This window comes from Dermacentor andersoni, chromosome 5 (assembly GCF_023375885.2).
Source record: "Dermacentor andersoni chromosome 5, qqDerAnde1_hic_scaffold, whole genome shotgun sequence".
NCBI classification, from domain to species: Eukaryota; Metazoa; Arthropoda; class Arachnida; order Ixodida; family Ixodidae; genus Dermacentor; species Dermacentor andersoni.
In genome coordinates, this window is record NC_092818.1 from 125,259,636 (window position 1) to 125,280,139 (window position 20,504).

General features: G+C 45.0%; 1 protein-coding gene, 1 long non-coding RNA gene and 1 other non-coding gene across 4 annotated transcripts in view; 2 read left to right on the forward strand and 1 right to left on the reverse strand.

The window, feature by feature from the left end:
• The window catches only part of Non1 (nucleolar GTP-binding protein 1), a 42,893-nt gene extending 29,257 nt beyond the window's left edge, over nucleotides 1-13,636 (forward strand). Inside the window, exons 10-17 of the mRNA XM_050178494.2 lie at nucleotides 3,052-3,123; nucleotides 7,406-7,457; nucleotides 7,557-7,654; nucleotides 8,749-8,861; nucleotides 9,912-9,999; nucleotides 10,072-10,140; nucleotides 11,882-12,013; nucleotides 13,411-13,636. Of these exons, the coding sequence (XP_050034451.1) occupies nucleotides 3,052-3,123; nucleotides 7,406-7,457; nucleotides 7,557-7,654; nucleotides 8,749-8,861; nucleotides 9,912-9,999; nucleotides 10,072-10,140; nucleotides 11,882-12,013; nucleotides 13,411-13,563 (777 nt within the window). The 3' untranslated portion in view covers nucleotides 13,564-13,636. The remainder of the gene's footprint in view (nucleotides 1-3,051; nucleotides 3,124-7,405; nucleotides 7,458-7,556; nucleotides 7,655-8,748; nucleotides 8,862-9,911; nucleotides 10,000-10,071; nucleotides 10,141-11,881; nucleotides 12,014-13,410) is intronic.
• The window catches only part of LOC129385060 (uncharacterized), a 54,897-nt gene that overhangs the window by 23,311 nt on the left and 11,082 nt on the right, over nucleotides 1-20,504 (reverse strand). The window contains exons 2-3 of one of the 2 annotated variants that reach the window (XR_008612607.2): nucleotides 18,295-18,368; nucleotides 16,476-16,682 (exon numbers count right to left, since the gene is read on the reverse strand). This is a non-coding gene — a long non-coding RNA (uncharacterized lncRNA). The remainder of the gene's footprint in view (nucleotides 1-16,475; nucleotides 16,683-18,294; nucleotides 18,369-20,504) is intronic. The other variant, XR_008612606.2, reaches the window with a different exon arrangement.
• On the forward strand, nucleotides 16,756-16,944 carry LOC126532543 (U2 spliceosomal RNA). The gene has a single exon (XR_007599814.1). It is a non-coding gene; the product is annotated as a U2 spliceosomal RNA (small nuclear RNA).

Here is a 20,504-nt window from a genome sequence, read left to right on the forward strand (position 1 = left end):
CCATGCTTTCACGCTTTCCATATGCGCTGTGGCAGTATTCTCAAGTGATCACTTCCAGAGATAGTTTCACTATTGCAAGACCCGGTGCTGGATGCTTTGAGTACTACACAGCTGACAGTGCTCTTGGTATGTGCAGAAATAGCAAGCTTGACGCACTGGCAAAAACGCTGTCAACTGTATATGCAGATGCATCCGATGCAGAGTCAAGCAAAATCTTGTGCAAGTTAAACTATTTCAAAAGGGATTGACCGGGAGTACCTCCCTTCCTCCCCTTTCGCCAGGTTTTGTCGGTGTTCCCTCTGACCACATCGCATATAGGAATTGTTGCGCTCGGTCATTATGGCATCCTTGTTTGCCAAAATGGTCATCAACGAAAATTATGGAATCCCGGGTGATGCTAGCCTTTGTGGCTCCATGCCATTTCTCTGATTCTTCGATAATCTCGAGCTTGTCCGTGAGCATCAGCACTATTCATTTCCGTGACACTGTGTGTTACACTTGCCCGACACATTACTAAAGACAAAGATGGAGACAGCTCAGTTCCTTTGCTGTGCAAGTGCTGTTCGTTTCGATCACGACTGATAAAGTGAAAGGACCCTCGTGAGAGAAAACATAGAGAAAAAGAAACCGCAAGGAGATGGCAATGATAGCATTAAGGCGGGCAGTGGTTGAGTGACGTAAAGATAGGGAAAGAAAATTAACCAGCAGCAAGCACAAGGGAAGGAGGCTAGGAGGGAGCCCAGAAAACAGTTGAAACTTCGGAACAAGATGTGAAGGGGTGTTCTCACCCTCTTGGTAGAGAGGACGGCTCTGCAAGGGAGCTGCTGGAGGCTGGCAGCGTTTCTTGCACATCTGCCATTGAATTTTCAGCTTTGCGCAGGCCATCATGTGAGATCATCTCACATGCATCATCTCATATGCATAATCGCAGTTTTTAATGCATTGTCCCTATGGGGTAGTTTTCTGGGACTGTGCTAATCTATCGTCCAACCTGGGACGCTGCACAATCGGGGATTGCACTTTGGACATGCAGATCAAATATTATTCTGCATGCAGCTGGGAACCTTGCTTAAAAAATTGCTTGCTCTCTCCTGTGGCTAAGCGAACGCCTGCTCCTCTTCCACCTTAGGCAAAGTCATTAATGATGTTAGGGTAACTATGGTGGCCCAACATTGCAAGCCATTGGGTACATACACGTACACCCTTTGTGATGTGCTCACATAGGAGATGTTTAACACCTCTTGCCCTGTCCTGTCACTGTTGTTTTGTTGCCCTTGTGAATCTTCATCAGATGCCAGCCTTTAAGGGTTACCATAATCATGCCATAGAAACCAGAAAAATAAAGAAGAGATAGGCAGGGCATTGCAGTCATTGTTGCCCCAGGTTGGAGGAACTGATTAGTGGAGATGAAATGGGGAGAGTAAACGTTGCACTTTGCATACCTGCCAACCCTCCCGATTTGCCCGGCAGACTCCTGATTTTTAGCTGAACTTTCCGATTGCACGGTCACTGACTTATAGGTATCTCCCGAAAAGTTGTCTCTGTTCATGCAATAATGCTTTTTGCGAAACCGACAGTGCGGAATCTGTAGCCACATCGTAATTGTCAGCATCACCAACAATGGCTGCACTAGTGCCATCGGTATCATCGACTAAGCAGCCGACTACGGTGACTAGTAACTGCTGTTTGTGTGTATGATTAGTGTTGGCCAGGCCGGGTGTGCGGTGCACCATGTAAAGTTAGAAACCTCGTGTGCTTGATGCCATGGCGCTATCAAGGCCCAAAAAAGGTATTCGCAGAAGTTTTTGCGATCCTGCACTTCTGAATTTCCGTGCTTTTTGACATCAAGAAAAGGAGAACATTTTGCATTTTGTACAATGTGTGGATGCGATGTCAGCGTGCCTCACGGTAGCAAAGGCGACTTCAAACTGCACGTTTCTACGGCGAAGCATCAAAGCTATGTTCGCACCGCTGAACAGCAAGGCAGCATACTGAACTCTCTCCAAAACAACTGCGACGACATTGTCATACGTGTGGAGTGCCCGTTTACGGGATTCCTCACCGAACACAACCTACCCCTTGTGTCAGCAACCACGTTGAGCCTCTTCTACGGAAAATGTTTCCGAAATGCAATGAGGCGAAGCGCTATGGATGTGCACGCAACTCTGAAGAATGCGGAGGTGGCCAACTTGAAATTTATTTCACAGGCATCGCTTTCGAGTCTTCGTTTCTTAATTCAGAGTTTCCCTCAGCTGCGGCCCCGAGATTCCAATGAATCTGCTGAAGACGCTTTAGATGCTCTCAAAGCTGAGTTTTCCACACTACAGGCGTACAGTCTTGCAGAGGACATTCTGAATGAAGAAATGTGTGATGTGCAGTGGTCTATGGTTGGAAGAATGAAGAACACTGACGGAAAACATGTTTCACCGAGTTGCTAAGGTGATGCTGGATTTACTTGTGATACTGCACAGCTACGCAGTGTGCGAGTATTTTTAGCGCGGTGCGAAAAACTAGGACTGAATTCTGCTCATCGATGTGCAGCACAACCCTCCAACACCTGCTGCTAATGAAGGGCCGTCAGTCTGGACCATGTTTTGAGCAAAGCTACTCCGACAAATGTTTGAAGTGAGCAGAGGCCCGGTCCCACCGGAAGTTGAAACAGTAAATGCAGCCCCCCCCCCTGTTGGCGCGAATAAAAAGTCTCCCGATTTGTTACCTCGCCAGGTTGGCAGGTACTACTGTCTTCAGTCATGTTATAGTTCCTTTCTGAAACTTTCTTCAGGAGTGCATTTCTTGAAAGGTATCGCAGCCATTCCAATGTGTTGCTCAGGTTTGAAGGTAAGGTATTTAGGGGCCTTTTATATGCAACATTAGCAAAATGTTTCTGAGGTGTGAAAGTAAATGGGCACTTTGCCATATAATGCCTTGTTAAGGCCATTGTGGTTGTTTATTTTGCTTCACTAATTGAATGTGGACTTGCTCTCCATGTTTCAAAACTTGCTGAAATCATTCCTTGATGTTTTGTCTTCAAAATGCACACCTTATGTTCAGGAGCGACCACCTTTCATACCTGAAGGTGCACTTCAGAAGAAGATGGAGGCAGATGGGGCCAAGAAGAAACTGGTACGACATTCTTTTTCATTGCATGTGAACGAGACAAATGATCTACAGAAAGGTGGACATTTGAAGTGATCATCAGTGACAGAATAATGGAAGCTTAAGCTAGGAGCCAACATTTCAACAAAGTCTTTGTCAGGGCTTTAAAAAGGAGTAATGGCATGGTATTTTCAACTTGTCATTTTCTTGCATTAAATAAAGGTTTGTCTGTAAAACCTGAAAGATATACTGGCAAGATCCAGAGTGTCCATCAAAACTTAAAACTTGCTGGAATACAGTATACACGTCCGTTAAAATGGATCTGCATATAACGAACCATTCTTCTCACTTAGTTTGATCTGCCAGTATATTATCAGGGCTACAACTTCTGCCTTTAACAGGCCTGGTTATAACAAACTATTGCTTACTAGGGACAAATTTTAGGGCAAATTTTGTCTAGATGGTGTAAATACAATGTGCTTTGCGTGGTGACGCATGCATGTGGCATGCAATGCATTGCAAGCAACTATTTTCCGCCACTTGTGGAATGTACGGAAATGCACATTTTCTTAATGCTTGGCTACAGGAAAAGCAGCATTTTTGGGTATTCTAGTCATTAGATTCTTTTTCCGATCGCAAAGCATTCTGGGTACTAAAGTATACTCAGTGAAACCTTGTTAATTCAACCTTCACTAATTCAGAAAATCTGATAATTCGGACTTGTCCTCTGGCTCCAGCGAGCATATAGAACCAAACCCTAGTTAATTCTGGCATATTTGGCCGCACATCAGTTAACTTGAACAGCTCTCGGAGCGCTGAAAATGCACGATGCAAAAGAGCAAAAGCCCAACCGAAATGAGGCCACGGAGTCCGCACTGGCATAGTCATCAGCGGAAATCATACAAGGAATGCTTTGTGCCTATCTGTACCTTTATAGCCTTTATTCTTGCGTTTACCACTGTGTATAACACTGTGTTGGCCAAGTGTAGTCTCCATCCATGAACCATATTTCGTCTGCGACGGTTGCAGCAAACAGTAGTTTTGTTCCGACTAAGTGGGCTCTTTGACCACAGGCCTTCAGAACTGCGTGGTCGCCATCCATAATCGCATTGATAGCGACTGCAGTTCCATATGCAGCAGTTGCGGCAAACCATAGTTTTGTTTTTACTCGGAGCACACATCGGGTGCCTTCATAATTGGATGGTCGCACCATCCATGATTGTGCCGATAGCGATAGCAGTTGCAGTAAACAGGACTTCTGTTCTGACTCGGTGAGTGCGTTGGCCACATGCCTTCAAAACTTTATAATTGTCGTCTGTGATCATGTTGATAGCAACAACCATTTTATCCACAGTGGTTCACAGCAAGTATGAAGGCTGTGTAACATTATGTGCTTTAATTTTATACTACTTTAGTTTAAAATTAGATTAAATTCGTAGGTTTCCTGTGTCAAAACCACAATTTTATTATGTGGCATGCCGTTGTGAGGGGATCCAGATTAATTTTGTGTTCTGTAAGAGTCCACCTAGTGGACTGTACATTTTGGCTGCGGCTGAAGTGTTGATTGGCTGGGCCAGGGTACCAGCGAGAAGGAAGCTAGTGCCCTTAGCCTATCTCCTTTCCTTCTTGCCGGTACAGCTCCTGCCAGTCAGTGGCGACTGCCATGGACAGTCCGCTATGTGGGCTCTTACAGAATACCGCCTCAGGTCCATCATTTTGGGACGAACTTCAGTATTATGAAATTAAAGTAGATAATTGTTGCACAGCCTGCATACTTGCCAAGTGTCATCCTTTTAATATGAGAAGCATGTTGTAGAGTTTCTACAACCTCAAAAATATCTGTCGGTACTCCTTTAACAAAGACGCGCATTGGCTTGCCTTCATTGAGAACATGACGACGACCAGTATTGACTTTTCTTTATCAGGGCCCTGACAAATACAAGTACAGTCGAACCCGGTTATATTGAACTTGCAAAAAAATGCCTATCAGTTCGATATAGAGCATAATTCGATATAAGCCCGCTGAATAATTGGATGTCATAAAAGCACATACAGTGAACTCTCACTTGAGTGAACTTCAGGGCACCCAAGGAAACAGTTCACTTAACTGAAAGTTCACTAAACTGAATATTCACTCGAATATGGAACAGCATAGGGCACAGCAAACATAGAGTCAAACGCGTGAAATGCAATTTATGGAGTTACATACATCGGTATATACGAATTAAGCGCGTAACAGTTACGTTGCTGCCTATCTCACTTTGAAAAACGAAATCTATAATATTCGTTTGCACTGGCGCTCTTAAAGCGCAAGGAGCAACAAAGCTGTCCAGAAAGTTTGTTTTTGTGCACTTCCTTTGGCACAGCTTGTTGCTGAGACGCGAAGTCTCGCAACTTTCCAAGGCGCCCAACAGCCTCGGCTACAATTGCAGGATTTGAATTTGCCTCGGTCATTCCAGCTGCCTCGTCGCGCTCTTCTTCTTCGGGACGAACATTGGAAACAATTTCCAGATCTAATAGTTCAGTACAGCTAACCAACTCACTGTCACACTGCACATATTTGCCACTGGAAAGGAGATTCGGGGACGGCGATTTGGGAGCGGTGGGCATCGTCTACACAAGCGCTGCAGAGCACAAAGCTTCGTTGAACTGATTTAAAAAATGATACCGGGTCCACTGATCAAATTCACTCAACTGAAATATTCGCTATCTTGAAATTCGTTTAACTGAAAGATTTTCGCATTGAATGCATAGCAAAACTGCCGGGGGTTTTCAAAAAGTTCATTATTCTGAAATATTCGTTAAACCAACGTTCGTACAACTGAAAGTTTACTGTACCATTTATAAGATCACTTTATTGATGAAACTAGCTTAGTTCCGCATAAATTAGTCGTGCATTTTCTTCTGCTTGGGCAATTTCGCTGCCTGCGACGCACGCACTTCCCCACATTGTCAAAAGGAGTCGGAGCAGCTGAGGCCGCAACCTCCTGCATTTGCGCAGAAGCACCAGACTAGTGCGACTGCACCAGTCAATTCGGAGGATGTGGGCAAAGGACCGTCGTTGCTTTCCTCATTGTGCCCACTTTCATTTGTGCTTGGTACAATGTCAGCGATGTAGTCTTCGTTTTCGGGCTCTCCCGTGGTCGCGACGCCATCATCTGCACTCACAAACTCATCCACCGTTGATTCGTCAACAGCTTTCAAAAATTGACAGCTCGCTCCAAACTTTGGCAACACCGGCAACGGCTTCGTCGCATTCATCAGAATTTACAGTCATCACCGAGCACGCGGAAACCGGCACGTATGAAGAACCCCTTGTACACGGCCGTGCGTACGCGTCGGGCGCCACAGGCACCGGGTTGCGAGTTTGGCCAGTTTAGCCCTAATCATGCCTAGAGTGCTCCTCGGAATCTTGCATGCTGCGGGGACATCCGACTTCTCATTGCATTCGACCCGATTTATGATATTGAGCTGCATGACGAAAGGCGAGTTCTGCCGCTTCATCACGGCAGCGCTGCGGGAGAAGGCCCACAAGGTGCAAACAATGAACCAGAAAAGCAGCGAGACAACTCGCACTTTCACCATCTTGCATGACGAGGTTTGTCCGCTACCGTGAGGGAAAGCCAACTTCTGAGGGCACTTTTCTGCCGCTTGACGTTCTATATATCGGGAGTCGCTGCTGTTTTTGTTCACTGTAAGCGTAATTTTTTGCTATATATACTCATTGTAACTATACCGTGACCAGAAATTGTATGATATATAGAATAATTCGATGTAAACTGGTTCTGTATAGTCGGGTTCGACTGTATCCACGTCGAAATGTTGCCCACTATGGTAGCTTGTTGGTGTATATTACCTTTCGGATGAGCTGCACGAAGACAGGTCAAGGAAGGCACGCTTGTGTTTCTTTCCTTCCTTGTCCTGTCTTCATGCAGTTCACCGAAAAGTTAGCTCAGTGGTTATGTTGTTGCGCTGCTGAGCTCAAGGTCACGGGTTCGATCCCAGCCGCTTGGAGGCAGAATGCAAAAAGGCTCATGTACCTTATTGGGTGCACGTTAAAAGACCCATGTTGTCAAAATTAATCCTGAGTCCTCGACTCAGGTGTGCCTCATAATCAGATTGTGGTTTCGGCACGTAAAACCCCAGAATCGATTTTTTTTGTTGGAAGATTGGCTCCAAATTGGGGCTTGCCTTCTTAGCCTGGTGTTGGTTCCGTTATTGCATGTACATTATTAATATCACCTTCTGGAATTTGTTGACATTGTTTTGCACTTTTTTGCCGCTAATTCTTCTCTCCCTGTTCCTTTAGGAACGTGAGATTGAGGCTGAGCTTGGGGATGACTACATACTGGATCTGAAGAGTGAGTAACGGCAGGTTTTTTAACAATGCATTGTGCTTCTGTGTGGCCTTCATGAGTGATTTAAATGCCCACGCTTGATGCTTTTTGTTCTGTCTCCAGAAAAGTATGACCTGCCTGAAGATGAGAAGTATGATGTTGTTCCCGAGATTTGGGAAGGGCACAACATTGCTGACTACATTGATCCCGAAATATTTGAGGTGCGAGAACATTTGGAATTCTATAAAGCATGCGTTTCTTATTGCGAGTGCACTTGGAACATCTTATAAGGAACAATTTGTTCGCAGCATGCTAGAAGTGCAGGCATTGTGTGTTTTATTCTGCATTTTAAAATTAGTTAGAGCTCTTGGCTGGCATTAGATACCACTCTATAATTGCCCTTTGTGAGAGAGACAACTTTTATTCGGCCTGTGGGGCATTAAAGTTTTAAAGATCTTGTGCTGTTTGGCTCAAGAAACTTGAAAGCACTATCTTTGGGGAGGGAATTGTCGGTTTTTGAGAAGGAATGGGTATATATATTCGTGCCTTTATCTCCATAAGTAGAAAACTGATGTGGTTGCGCCTACCTTTGTTGCTAAGTAAAATTGTCTCATCAATGGTAAACATGAGTGCTGAAATGTTTTGCTGCCCTGTGTAACTTTTACGATGCTGAAATTTGCCATTAATAATAAGGATATTTGTAGCTTACACCACAAAAAGGTCTGCGGAATCTGCCCTATTTTATTGCAGCCACTTGAGTGAGACTAAATGTCATACACATATGTACTGGTGTCCTACAAAGTTCTTAAGTTTAGGTGTGTGCGTCTGTTAAGTATGTCTGAGTGCATAATGTCCTAATAAACTGGCTTCATACCTACCCACATTTACCATATTGAATAAATAATGTGCATCTCATCTGTGCAGGTCATCATTTTTAATGGTGCCAGCATTTTCTTTATGGACCTTTTGAGTCTACCATTGCCATGAGCTTTCTGCCTTTTATTGAGACATATGATATACGAGATATTTACCGTATGCTTCAGCGGTGTTATAGCTGTCAAGTGTCTTTTCCACACCTTACTGAATTGTGATTGTGTGTTTAGAGATGGCAACTTTTTTAATTGTTGTGGCCCATATAGGAAGGAGGGCACTTGGATTTTATTGACTGTTGGGTACTTTGGGTTGGGTATGCTTGTGAAGGTTAACGTGAGTTGTGGTAGTTTGCTTTGTGTTGCTGTCGCCAAATTTCTGTCTCACTAAATGATCTCATGGCACCTCAGTGCTTGCGTGATGTCATATATGGTTCAATGTGCAGAAACTGAAGCAACTTGAAGCAGAGGAGGAGTTGCGAGAGCAGGCTGGCTTCTACGACTTCCCAGAGAGTGAGGAAGATGAAGAGATGAAGGAAATCAGGAGCCTTGCTCGACAGTAAGCACACCATGCTTTTCTCTTTTACGTTCATTTCTTGCGGCATCATGGTGATCGATTTCATCATTTGCTTGGACTGTCTTAAAGAAATTTACTGTTGATTCTGTTTGTTGAGCTGTTCCTGTGCAGTAATTTAGTATCAAGCTGCCTTTTGTACCTTTATATTGTTTTCTGTGCAAGATTCACTTTATGGTTATATTTCTGTGATGGCTACAACTGGGGTACTTCTTGTCACTAAAGGTGCCAGGTCAAATTTTTCCTTGTCAGATTGGAAATGATGCCATATAGCCAAGTTGGCCGTGAGCACATTGGCCTGTGAACTTCTGCAACAAATACACAAATAGTACATGGTACTTTTAAATGCTTGCAAGACACTTTAAACATGTTGTTTGAGTACTTTGATAAGGTCACTTCTTGCAAGGTGCTGCTCCATGACTATGTTTATAATAATGTTTATAATGTAGTCAGCAGAGCACAAAGCTTATTATCCTTTATCATTGTGTGAGCTCTCCATGCTGTATAGGAGGGAAGTGCTAGTTAAAGAAAAATGAAAGAAGCTCCAAATCCTGAAGAAAGTTCAGGAAGGAGCTACAGTGGCAGCCCAAGTGTCCAAGCCGCTCTTTCAGTCGAGCACCCTCGGGACTACTTCCACTTTTGCATGAACATTCAAAACGATATCTCATTGACATGTTTGGTATATGATTGGTGTCCCTACAAGTGATCGACCAACGATACTGCCCTATGAATGTAAGTGTCCTGAGTTGAGAAAATGGCTGTAAGCTTGTGTGTTTGCAGTAGCAGTACCATTGCTACAGTGCTGTGATGCTGAATGCATGGCTGCAGGTCTCATTTCTGATACTCTTATCTGAAATTTTGTGAATTGTGTAGCGCAGAAATGCTTCTGTACGGAGGTGTCTGCGTATGCTAAGGGAGTCTCTCTTCAGTATGAAATAATTTGTATTCTGTTGCCTCTATACTATGATCATCATTGTCATTTTGGAACATGGTATTTCACCTACCATTGGAATTTTTGTGTTCGCACTTTCCCAGGATCCGAAAGAAGAAGGCCATTTTGGCAATTAATGCCAAGATCGACAACACCACGAAACCTAAGGTTTCAAGGCCAATAATGAAGAAGGTAGGCTATCTTTTTCCTGTTATTATCTTTGGTAAATAATGTGCCTACAAAAGATTTCTTTTCCCATTCCAGAGGGAACGCAGCGTGAGCAGATTGCGCTCTGAAATGTCTGAACTTGGTGTGGAGCTTGACAAGGGCCGGGTAAGCATTTCGTGACTATTACTTTGTCATATATCTTGGAACTTTGTTGAATGTGGTCTTTCAAACTTGTGATGTTATTGTTGAAGTAACAAACGACATTGCTAAACCACAAATTTATGCATGTGCTTTCCCCCTTCCCCATTATTGATATGCCATTTTGCGTAGTGATGTAGACCCCTTGCAATATAAACTCTCAAGTTTTAGAGGTTGCAAACACAGAAGGCGATTACATTGGTTGAGCAATCATGATTTTATCTACAGAATATTATAGTACAGTCGCCGACCGTTTATTCGGACCTCACGGAGACTGCGGAAATGTCTGAATAAACAGGTGTCCGAAAAAGCAGATTAAGAAAAAGAAATGAAATCCTTTATTTCCACGCACTTCTTCGGGCTTGGCCGTAGGCTTGAAGAAATCGTGAATGTGCCGCTGCACGCTGTTCCGTTTATGCGCAATCAGATAAGCCTGAATCTCGGAGAGGGTTGTACGGTCACTATAGACGGCTGAAAGCACAGTCACTGCTTGTACACGCTCTGCATTCGACAACAGCTTAGCACATGGTGCGTCATCTTTCGACTCGGAGTCATCGTCCGGCGGTGCAGCAGAAACCTGACGAATGATCTCACCGTCGTCGAGTTCTGCACATGTCAGTACAGCAGTGTCAGCACCTGTGAAACTGTCAAATGAGACGGTGTCCGGAATCGCAATGCAACCACTGCACACGTCTCGGCAGAACATTTTCCGCATCAGTAGGGAGCACATCGGAAGGCGACAAATCTTAGGCCTCCCGGCACCTGCTTGCCAGCATTCCCCAGCGCAGTCTGCGCGGGCACTGTCGGCGCCATTAGACACTTGACGCAATGTTTTCGTATGCCGCGTTGGAACACCGGAACCTCGACACAGCACACAAAGCAAACGCCAGTCGCACAAACGAAAAGCGTGGCCTACTCGCAACGTCGTGCGCGACAAATCAGTTGCTGGATTGTCTTGACACGGCTTACTAAGCTGAAATCGGAACTGCTGTAGAGCCACTCTATCGAACCAGGCAGAAACGATGATGATGAGCGAGAATTTGCAGCAGCGCCACTTCGTGGGGCAGCGAGGGGGCTCCATTCAAAACAAAAATGGCGTTCAGCAAGTCGAACCATGCACCGGTCAGAGTCAGTGCATGGTGCTCTCGATCGAGTTGGCTCAAGGAATGTCCGAAAAATTGGACGAGAGGTTGCAAGGTGTCCGAACTTTCGGCAGTTGTTATACATTATGGTCTATGGGGAGAATGGCGGTGCCGCGAAGCAGACTGAATAATCGAGCATGTCCGAATTTTTGGATTCCGGAAAGTCAGTCGGCGACTGTACTGTGATATGGCAAGAACACTGCAAGAAGAGCCAAAATTTTTGCAGCTCCTTGCATGCAGAGCGTGAGAAGATGCCGAGCTGCCGCTAATATGACTGTGCCATGTCGCCACAGTGAAGGAGCTTTCGCTGTAGCAGGAGAGGTTGGAAGAGGTTGGAGGGGAAGATTGCTGCTTTCAGAAGCTGTTCAGGGGAGATGGGGGGAGTTCCCGTTAAGATGCTTATTAAGGTATCTTCAATTTAGTCCAATGCCAAGGTTCTCATAATATGGCTTTTAAAAGTCCCTTTGCATTTGTTTTGAAGGGAGCATACTATATTTATTTCTTACTGTACGGAATAAAAACAGGTCTTTGTTATAGAGAGAGAAACCTTTTCCTTTCTGTTTCAGACACATTTCAAGAGAGCTGCGTCAGAGGTGAGAACGCCGCGACCTTTGAAGAGGAAGCGGGAGGACAGCGAAGGCCGTGTGCGCAGCAGCTCGAGGACTCCAAGAGACCAATCGGGCATCCGCGACGCAACGGTAGGTTGCATGCATTCAGTTTGAAAGCTAAATATTCACACTATTGTCATTCCATGGATGTAAATGCAAGTTGCCAACCAGTAATTCCGATTTGTCACGAACTGCCTAAATATTTTAGTAATCTGTAGTTTAAAGTAACAGAATTTTCTGAAAATAACAGCCTTTATTACACGAATGGCTGAGAAAGCTTGGCGACACGTTGCTGTATGCTAAAATGCGGCTTGGTCGCTCTCCAATTTGACTATTGTCATGCTGTCACTACAGATGGATGAAAGTATAGTCATTGCATGCACTAGTAGGGAAACTTGGGCGAGTTTGGTGGTAGCTTATATTTGACAAGCAGCTGTGCTAACTAGGCTACGATGAAGAGGATCACAACACAAGCGTTCACTCTCACCTAAAATTTTATTAGAAAACAGTATGAACATATAAATAAATGCTAACCTGGATGCAATGAAAGCCATGCATGCGTAGCAGAAACCAGCTGGGTGCAACAAAAGTTATGTCGAGTGGAAAGAACATGTGCATCAAAAAACCAAACAAGCAGAAAACACATGAAAAGATGTGTTTTGTGGGAGGGCTGAATACAACCAAATGTAGAAAGCTATTTTAAAAACTAATTTGTAAGAACCTTAATTTGGTGCAATGCATGCATCAAACCTTCATCAGCTAGCAGCTTGAACAGAAGTCAACCACGCTCCGATAGCCAAGTGATCTGCAAGGGACTTCATGCTTCATGCAAGTGATATTCATGCTTGTAGGCTTACATTTCCACTGGGAACTACATACTAATGTATAAACCAGTATGTAGGTTGAAGCTTTTTTCCAGAAAAAGCGTATTATTGTCACTCCTTGTCTTATATATATATTGGTCATTCATGGAATGTAACTTTAATTTAACAACAGGGAGCGTGCAAGCACTGCAGCAATTGCCATCGCCATCACCTCTTAGTGTAAAGGATGTACTTGTAAGACGGAACTGCCATTCCTTTTTGTTAGCTGTTTGTCATTATTTATTGTTGGGTGCATGGTGTTTTGCCTTGAGGTGGGTGATGGAACCCGGTGGAAGTTCACTCCTGTGTTCATGTTTGCAGAAGTGAAAGGAAATTTGGCAACCCAGTGCCACTTCAGCATGTAAAATGTAATTCTGTAATTCAAGCTAGTTGCATAATTCTGGGGCCAATTTGTATGATAACATGATCTTGGCTTGTAGTGCGAAGTGAACACGGACCGTGTCTGTGTCCGTGTTCACTTCGCGCTACAAGCCAAGATCATGTTACCGTACCAACTCGCCCAACTGTCTATCCAATTTGTATGAGGTTGATTAGATGTGCTGTTGCATTAGTTGTCTTTGTGGGTGCCTTCCTGTCGTCATTGTCATGATGTTGTGTATGCAGATGAGGACAAAGGTGAAGAAACTGAACAAGAAGGCTCAACGGCCAATGAACAGGCAGGCCAGAAAAGGAGAAGGCGACCGCACCATCCCCAGCCTCAGGCCCAAACACCTGCTGGCCGGCCGAAGGGGTGTAGGCAAAGCAGATCGTCGGTGAAGCTGGCTGGACAAGGCTTGGTTGTTGCACTTCGGGGCACTGTCTTTTGTGTTAAAAATAACTGCTGTCATCAGTTGTTTGTCTGTCTTCAATAGGAAACAAATGCTTGCAGTGTTCTAACAGTGCAAAAAACGAACATGAAAAGAAGCACAGATGACAAATTGGGCACTGAATTTCCAACAGTTAAATTATATGAGCATATATTTTATACAAATTGTGCATCAAGCACCCAAAACATTGCAATATTTTGGCACACACATGTGCCTATATAGACCTTGTAATGTATGCCATGTTATCAGGATTAAAGGGGCCATGACACGGTCGTCCAACTTTTCTCAGTTTATTATTGTGATAGCAGTTATGTGAACAATCCAGGCGAATTTCCGCCATTGCAGTGAGATTCCGTATATAGAGTTCAAGTTTGATAAGATAGTGGCCACGCCCTGTATGTTGTAGGTGCGAGGGAAAGCGTGCCATGGTGAGCCAAGACGGGATGGTAGCTTGGTGCAGCAGCGTCTTCTTGCGCACACAAAGGAGTAAGGCGGGCAGGGTTCACGCCGACTTGTTGCGTGTACAAGGGGGGAGGGGGGCAAGGTAGCATGGGTCTCCGCTTCTACTGCGGCTGTGACTGCGCATGGCACTGCTGAGCATGGTCGCGCGGGTCTTAGACGTAATTTGTAGCACGAAAGGGAATTTGCTCACCACTGCTGCTGCTCTTCATCAAGTCAGCATTATGACAGCAAGTGTCTGTGGTCATAGAGTGAGATGTGTTCATGTTTGCCTGTGCTCGCGTGATGCTGGGCTTGTTAATTTAATTTGTACAGCTGACAAAACTACTAACCTTACTGTGTATAGCTGTCTAATAATTTTCTATCGCAATCAATGCTTTGCGTTTCAAGCAAAATTGTAACCTATTAGAGTAAGCGAGAGTAGAGGGCCCAATATGGTCATACACACACAAAAAGGAACTGGGCTCTCAGCGCATATCTTAACTCAAAATTTCAATTTGAAATCGCTGCCTTTACACCTCTCCCACTGACGGTGATCGCTCGTGGCACAGCTGTGGGCTGTCGGGAAATGAGGGTCCACTGCTGTGTCGTCTTTGAAACAGTTCAAAGCCACGTTGGGTGCCTTGCTCTATGCACTCTGGCACCCAATGGCACAGCAAGGTCATCACTGTTGAATTGGGCCTCCATTAACTCGCGCAGAAATTTGAATGCAAATTTTCTACTGCATCAAATGCGCTCAAATTTTGCCAGGTCGTAGTGGGACATATACATGTTAATATGCAATACATAATTCAAGCTAGGAAATATGGTGTGGCCCCTCTAACAGTAGTAGAACAAGGGATGTTGCCGAAGTCAATGTTTGGATGAAAACTTGTCTTCATCAGGTGCAAGGACAAGTTCCCTTGTCGGAATGGTGGATCCAGCGACATTTCTTGTACCACTGTTAATCACTTTAAATCTCCATCTTCCTGTAAACCGCTCTTGCTTCGGACTTTTTTTGTCATGCAACACTAAGGACCGACAGCTGGTGCATTTAAGTATTACTTGCCTTTATACAAAAAAAACCTTTCCCCTACCGAAAAATGGGGCTAAGCGAAGCTTGTCCTGCGTGCACCTGACCTTCATCAAGATTAAGTAACCCACAGGTAATCGTGCCGGATTGCACCGGCCTTCCATTGCCTCGGCTCGGGATCTTTTTGTTACTGTCGGATTGCCTGGTCTCTCGCTGCTCTAACGGCTGGATCGGTGCGCCGATGGCGAGCCCTTTCACGGGCGAATTCTCGCCGCCGCTTGTCGAAGGCTGCCTGTACCTCGGGGAACAACACGTGGCAGTCCCATCAGTTTTCCGAGACTGAACGGAAACGAAGCCAGCGCGCGCCGGCGGCGACCCCTTTCACGGACAAGGTCTTGCCGCCGCTCGTCGAACGCTGCCCGTTCCTCGGGGGAACGCACAACGCGTGGCCGTCCCACCAGTTTTCCGAGGCTGAACGGAAACGAAGCCGGCGCGCGCGAAACCCTTTCCTGATCTTTCTGTCCCCGGCGGAAGTGAAACGGTGCTGATCGGTCGCGCGCGTGGCGTGAGCGCGCGCCTATGCAGCTGGAATCCTTGCTAATGGCTCACGTGCCGGCGCAGCTATCAACTCGTCAAACCGCCCTTTCCTGCCGCTGCTCTGCTCTGGGAGCAACTGGGGTTTTTTTTTTCTGTGACCACAACACCACTGAAACTTGTGAGCCAATACAAGCTTTGCTTGAAAAGTGCTTGACCATTTTCTTTCGTGAGTTCCTTTGTTTTCAAAGCAAAAGTCGCGAAAGACAACTCTGCTACTGTTTCAATGTTCTATTTAGAACAATAGACACCAGCAGAATGGACTAGTCTAACGGTAGGCTTGTTTGATTAAGAAATCAATTATGAATCTTAACTCTCTTGCCAATGTCTATATATGATTAGTGCGATAGCAATTATACGGACGCTCGAGGCACATTCATTCACCTCACCGCCGTTGTCTTGCATTCCTGCTCAACAGCGGATACGTGGCACGCATGCGGAGGTTTAGAGCAAGGGTCTCCAGAGACGTGGAGTGTATTGACTGCAAAAAATCATGAGCCATTCCACTGTGTGAATGAAGGTGGATGACCAGCGAAGCTGTTTAGCATACGACACGAAATTTTAAACATTGGTGCGGACTCGTTTACTGTGTTTTTTTTTTTCATACATTCGCGCGGACGACGGGACCGCCGCCCTGATGAACCGGAGGAAACTAGACATGCGTGACGTTCAGACGGGACCGCCACCACGGCAGTTCGTAAGGCGATATGCAAGCGCTTAGAACGCCGACAGAGAGAGGGCGGTGCAAACTTAGACATGGTAAAACCCCTTAAACATCGTAAAGTAGCGACACTCACCTCCTTTGTCTTCACTCCTAGTTTCTCCTCTCTTTCACGCTCCCTCCACGAACGTGGCGCCGCCTACACTGCTCGAGCGTAGCAACGGCGCCAACATGCGCTCCTCGCCACTCCGTAGACGCTTCTCGAGCAAAAATGGCGCTGATGCACGGCGCGAGGGCTCACGTGATGCTATTAGGCCAATAGCGACGCGGCGTCGGCCTCGGCCTGAGCGCGCGAGGAGGAGGCGGCATTTTTCAAAGCGTGGCACTACTTTACGAAGTTTAAGGGGCTTTAAGACATGGCCGATCGACGTGGGTCAAAGTGTAGTATGTTTCCTTATATTCAGCTTAATATCTGATACGGGTTGTATTTGGATCCACGCTATTAAACTTCTCTGCAAGTTGGCAGAATGCTTGAAGCCTAGCTGCTTCACCTCCGCCGCGGGTCGGCCCAGTATTTCGCTATCTTCGGGATCGGTCCACGGTTTTTGGTGTACGGACATCGATCCGCTGGAAACTAGGCATATACAGCTTTGCTGTAAAACGACAAAATAGATGCATTGTCAACGCTATATGTGCTCAATGACCTCGGTGACGGAGCCAGGGCCGCGTCCTTCGTTCCGCGACTGGCATGGCCGTTGTATAAGTTCGTTCTTTATTCTATGGTTGTATGTACACGCGCAACGAGCACACTAGCGCTCCTCCCGAGCGCTGTGTTACTGGTCTGAGTGGAATGGGCAGTAAACGTCAAGCTAACTCTTTCGGTACCATGGGGAAAATAGGTTTTTTGTAGGTTAAGCCAGATATATTTATTTTTGTTTTATTTAACAATACTGTAGGCCCTTGCACAGGCCCAAACAGGAAGTGGATTGTAAAATATACACATGAGCGTGGGAAAAACAGGAAAAAAGAAAAATATATATAAAGCAAAAAATGAACTGCCATACAACAGCACTGGTATTCAACACAAGACACTTTCTTTGTTTCTCATGAATCAAGGTATAACAAAAGGTGCTCAAAACAATTGCAATATTAGTCGTATAACAGTCTTGTAGTTATAGTGGATCTATAAAACACCACTATTCAGCACATTGCAATATTTACATTTGAAATCATATGGCAGTATGCAATCACACGTGCACTAGTGTCCAATCACTCAACCAACGCATTACCTTTGAACTACGCACTCAAATACTTTCATGAACAGTAATATGGCTCCAATATTGCGACAAAGGCATCTACAGACTCTGATTCTACAATTCCCTTTGGCAACGAATTCCTGATTTCAATTGCCCATGGGAAATATGAATATTTAAACGTGTCGCACTGTGTCGGATACTGCCTGATGTGTTTATTATGACAGGTTCTATTGGAGTGTCGGTGTGGTGGCTGCACGTAATCTCGCTTATCCGTATTAATGTTGTCATTACATAGCATAAAAAGAAATTTCATGACAGCCACACGACGCCGACAAACAAGGGTAGGCAGTGCTGCCTGGCTTCTAAGAGCACTTACGCTTTCGTTTTTTTTTTTTTTGTTTCCGAACGAACTACTGCATTCAATATCTTATGTTATGCATAAATGAAATGCAGAATGAATGCACTTTTCACGCATAAAATTTTAACGAGATATATCTCATTAAAAAAATAGATGTAAATTGCCAGAATCAAGATTGTGGGACATAATTGAACAAAAGTATGTAAAGACACGCTTGTATATATTAAGAAAAAAAAAAAGGTAACAGAAATGATGATATACAAAATGTATTGCCGTCTAATAGGCACTATATACTAAAAAATCAGAAGTTTTTACTACAGAAATTGTACTGCAAAACTTACAGTTGGGTATACCGGGCTGCGGCCGCCGATGTTCAGGGCTGGTTTGCGTCGTCGTCGCTCTTAGAGTCAAAGGCCTACGAAAAGGCAGCATCCTCGAATTTGCTGCTGCTCGATCCGTCGATAACATCAGCTGCAGACGCAGCGGAATCACGAGATCTGCGAGCTTTCGAATCGCGTGCACGGCTCGCGGAGGCAGCCATTTTTTTTTTTGTTGTGTCTACTTCGACCATAGAGTTACTAATTGGTATACTAACTCTATGACCATAGAACACTGAGGAAGGAAACTAAGGAGAGGCCCTACCCCCTCCGCGCGCTAGGAGAAAAGTGTGGCGGAAATGACGTAGTAGGTTCTCATTTTTTTGCTGCTTTTTTTTTTTTTTTTTGTTGTATGGCCACGCCTTTTGGGCCACAATGGCGGCGTTGTTATGGTTTTCAGCGCTCACACGTGTTGCTCTGGTAGGTTTCGGGCCGTGGCAAAGGCGCTGAGTGGGCGGGTTTGCGTTAGTCACCGTGTCTTGTTGCGCTGTGTTACCTGCACCGTGCTTTGCCAGATGTGCGAGCGCGCGCGACACCACGCGCAGCGCGGCGTGGTTTCGCGAAAGATGTAAACAAGAGAGGAGGGTGGCCCAAAAGGCGGAGCATCGCCATGAGCAACGCCAAATTCCGGCTTCACTTTTGCTTCACAAAGAGTGACGTCAGGGCCTCTCCTTAGTTTCCTTCCTCCGTGCCATAGAATAAAGAACCAAGCTATGACTTCGACGATCGCGAAACTTCAGAGCACGTTCAAAAATTACCGCCTGGCGGGAAAAAATCGAACTGCTTAGAAAACTAAAATATAGTTCTCCTTCAGGTCCAGTGGCGCAGAGTGTCCGTAAGCGGCGCGGAAGGTCTCGAAAGCAGTGCTTCAAACTAGAATGGCACTCTACTGTAAACTAGACTGCATTCTAGTACGCTCTACTTCAAACTATAGTCGGATACAACTTAACTGCCGGCCACTGTTCCTCCGCGAGGCTGCAATTAAATAGCTCTTACTTCAAACTTTTCCTGTTGCCTAAATAAGGCGGTAACCACAAAAATAAAATTATTAGTGAGTAATTTTTTGTTCTCACTCGTACATTATAGTGGAACAGTGAAAGCCTAATTATTGAACTGGAATAAAACGCTTATTTCGCTGTGACTATTTATTGTCAAGTTTCATTTCAGTTGGCAGTGAAGTTCCATGAGTAAAACTGGCTCAGCAATAGAATGAACTGTACCGCGGACTTCTGAAGAGTGACTCCATACACTTTATCCATGTCTGTTGCACACCTCATCGCTTCCGCCGATAAAAAGACTGTTCAAGAACAGCAGACGTTCCGGACTAGAGGTATGGTGGCTAGCCACCATACTGGAGGTGTCAAGTACGACGCCATTTTGAAAATGTCTCATGACGATGATTTCTTTTTTTTTATGCTTCTTTGATTGGCTGGCGGGCTAACACAACGCCGCACGGTTTGTGTACCTTGGTTGCCAACTGCTGTTTTCTTTTAAGTTTTATCCTACCATAGAGGTGCACGCCGAGACGTCGGCGCGCCGCCGCCGCCGCCGATGTTGTCGGCGGCGGCAGCGGCGGCGGCGGCAATATTTATATAGGAATATTTAAATATTTGAATAGAATATTATTCCATAGAAAATTCCATTTTTCCATAAAAAGAAATTTTTCCCTTTAAATAGGAATAAACTTCTTTTTTAAGTCAATCCAGCGTAGGATCATGTCAAGCAGGGGAGCAATTAACAACACGATACAAACAAAAGTAATTTATTATTATTATTATTATTATTATAACCTGTCATCTGTACCTGCTCTGTATTTCGTTCCACTGCCTTCTGTAACGCCTTGGGGCCTTGATAGTACAATAAATAAATAAATAAATAAACCATACTCTCCACGCGCCTGCGCATGCGTGTCGTCACAAGTGAGCACAACTTGGGATTCCGAAACTTCTCCTTCAAGAGCGTAATATGACGCAACGAGAAGAAACAACGGCCTCGGAACATAGGAATCACGGCTTGAGGGTCGTGACCACTCTAGTTGCGGGTAGACTCGGCGATATTTCTGATATCGGCATAAACACGAGAGATGCAACTTGTAGCAAGGCAGAAACTTCTGGCCGCGATGTGTTTAAGGGACACTAAAGACAAATATTAAGTCAAACTAAAGTGATAGATTA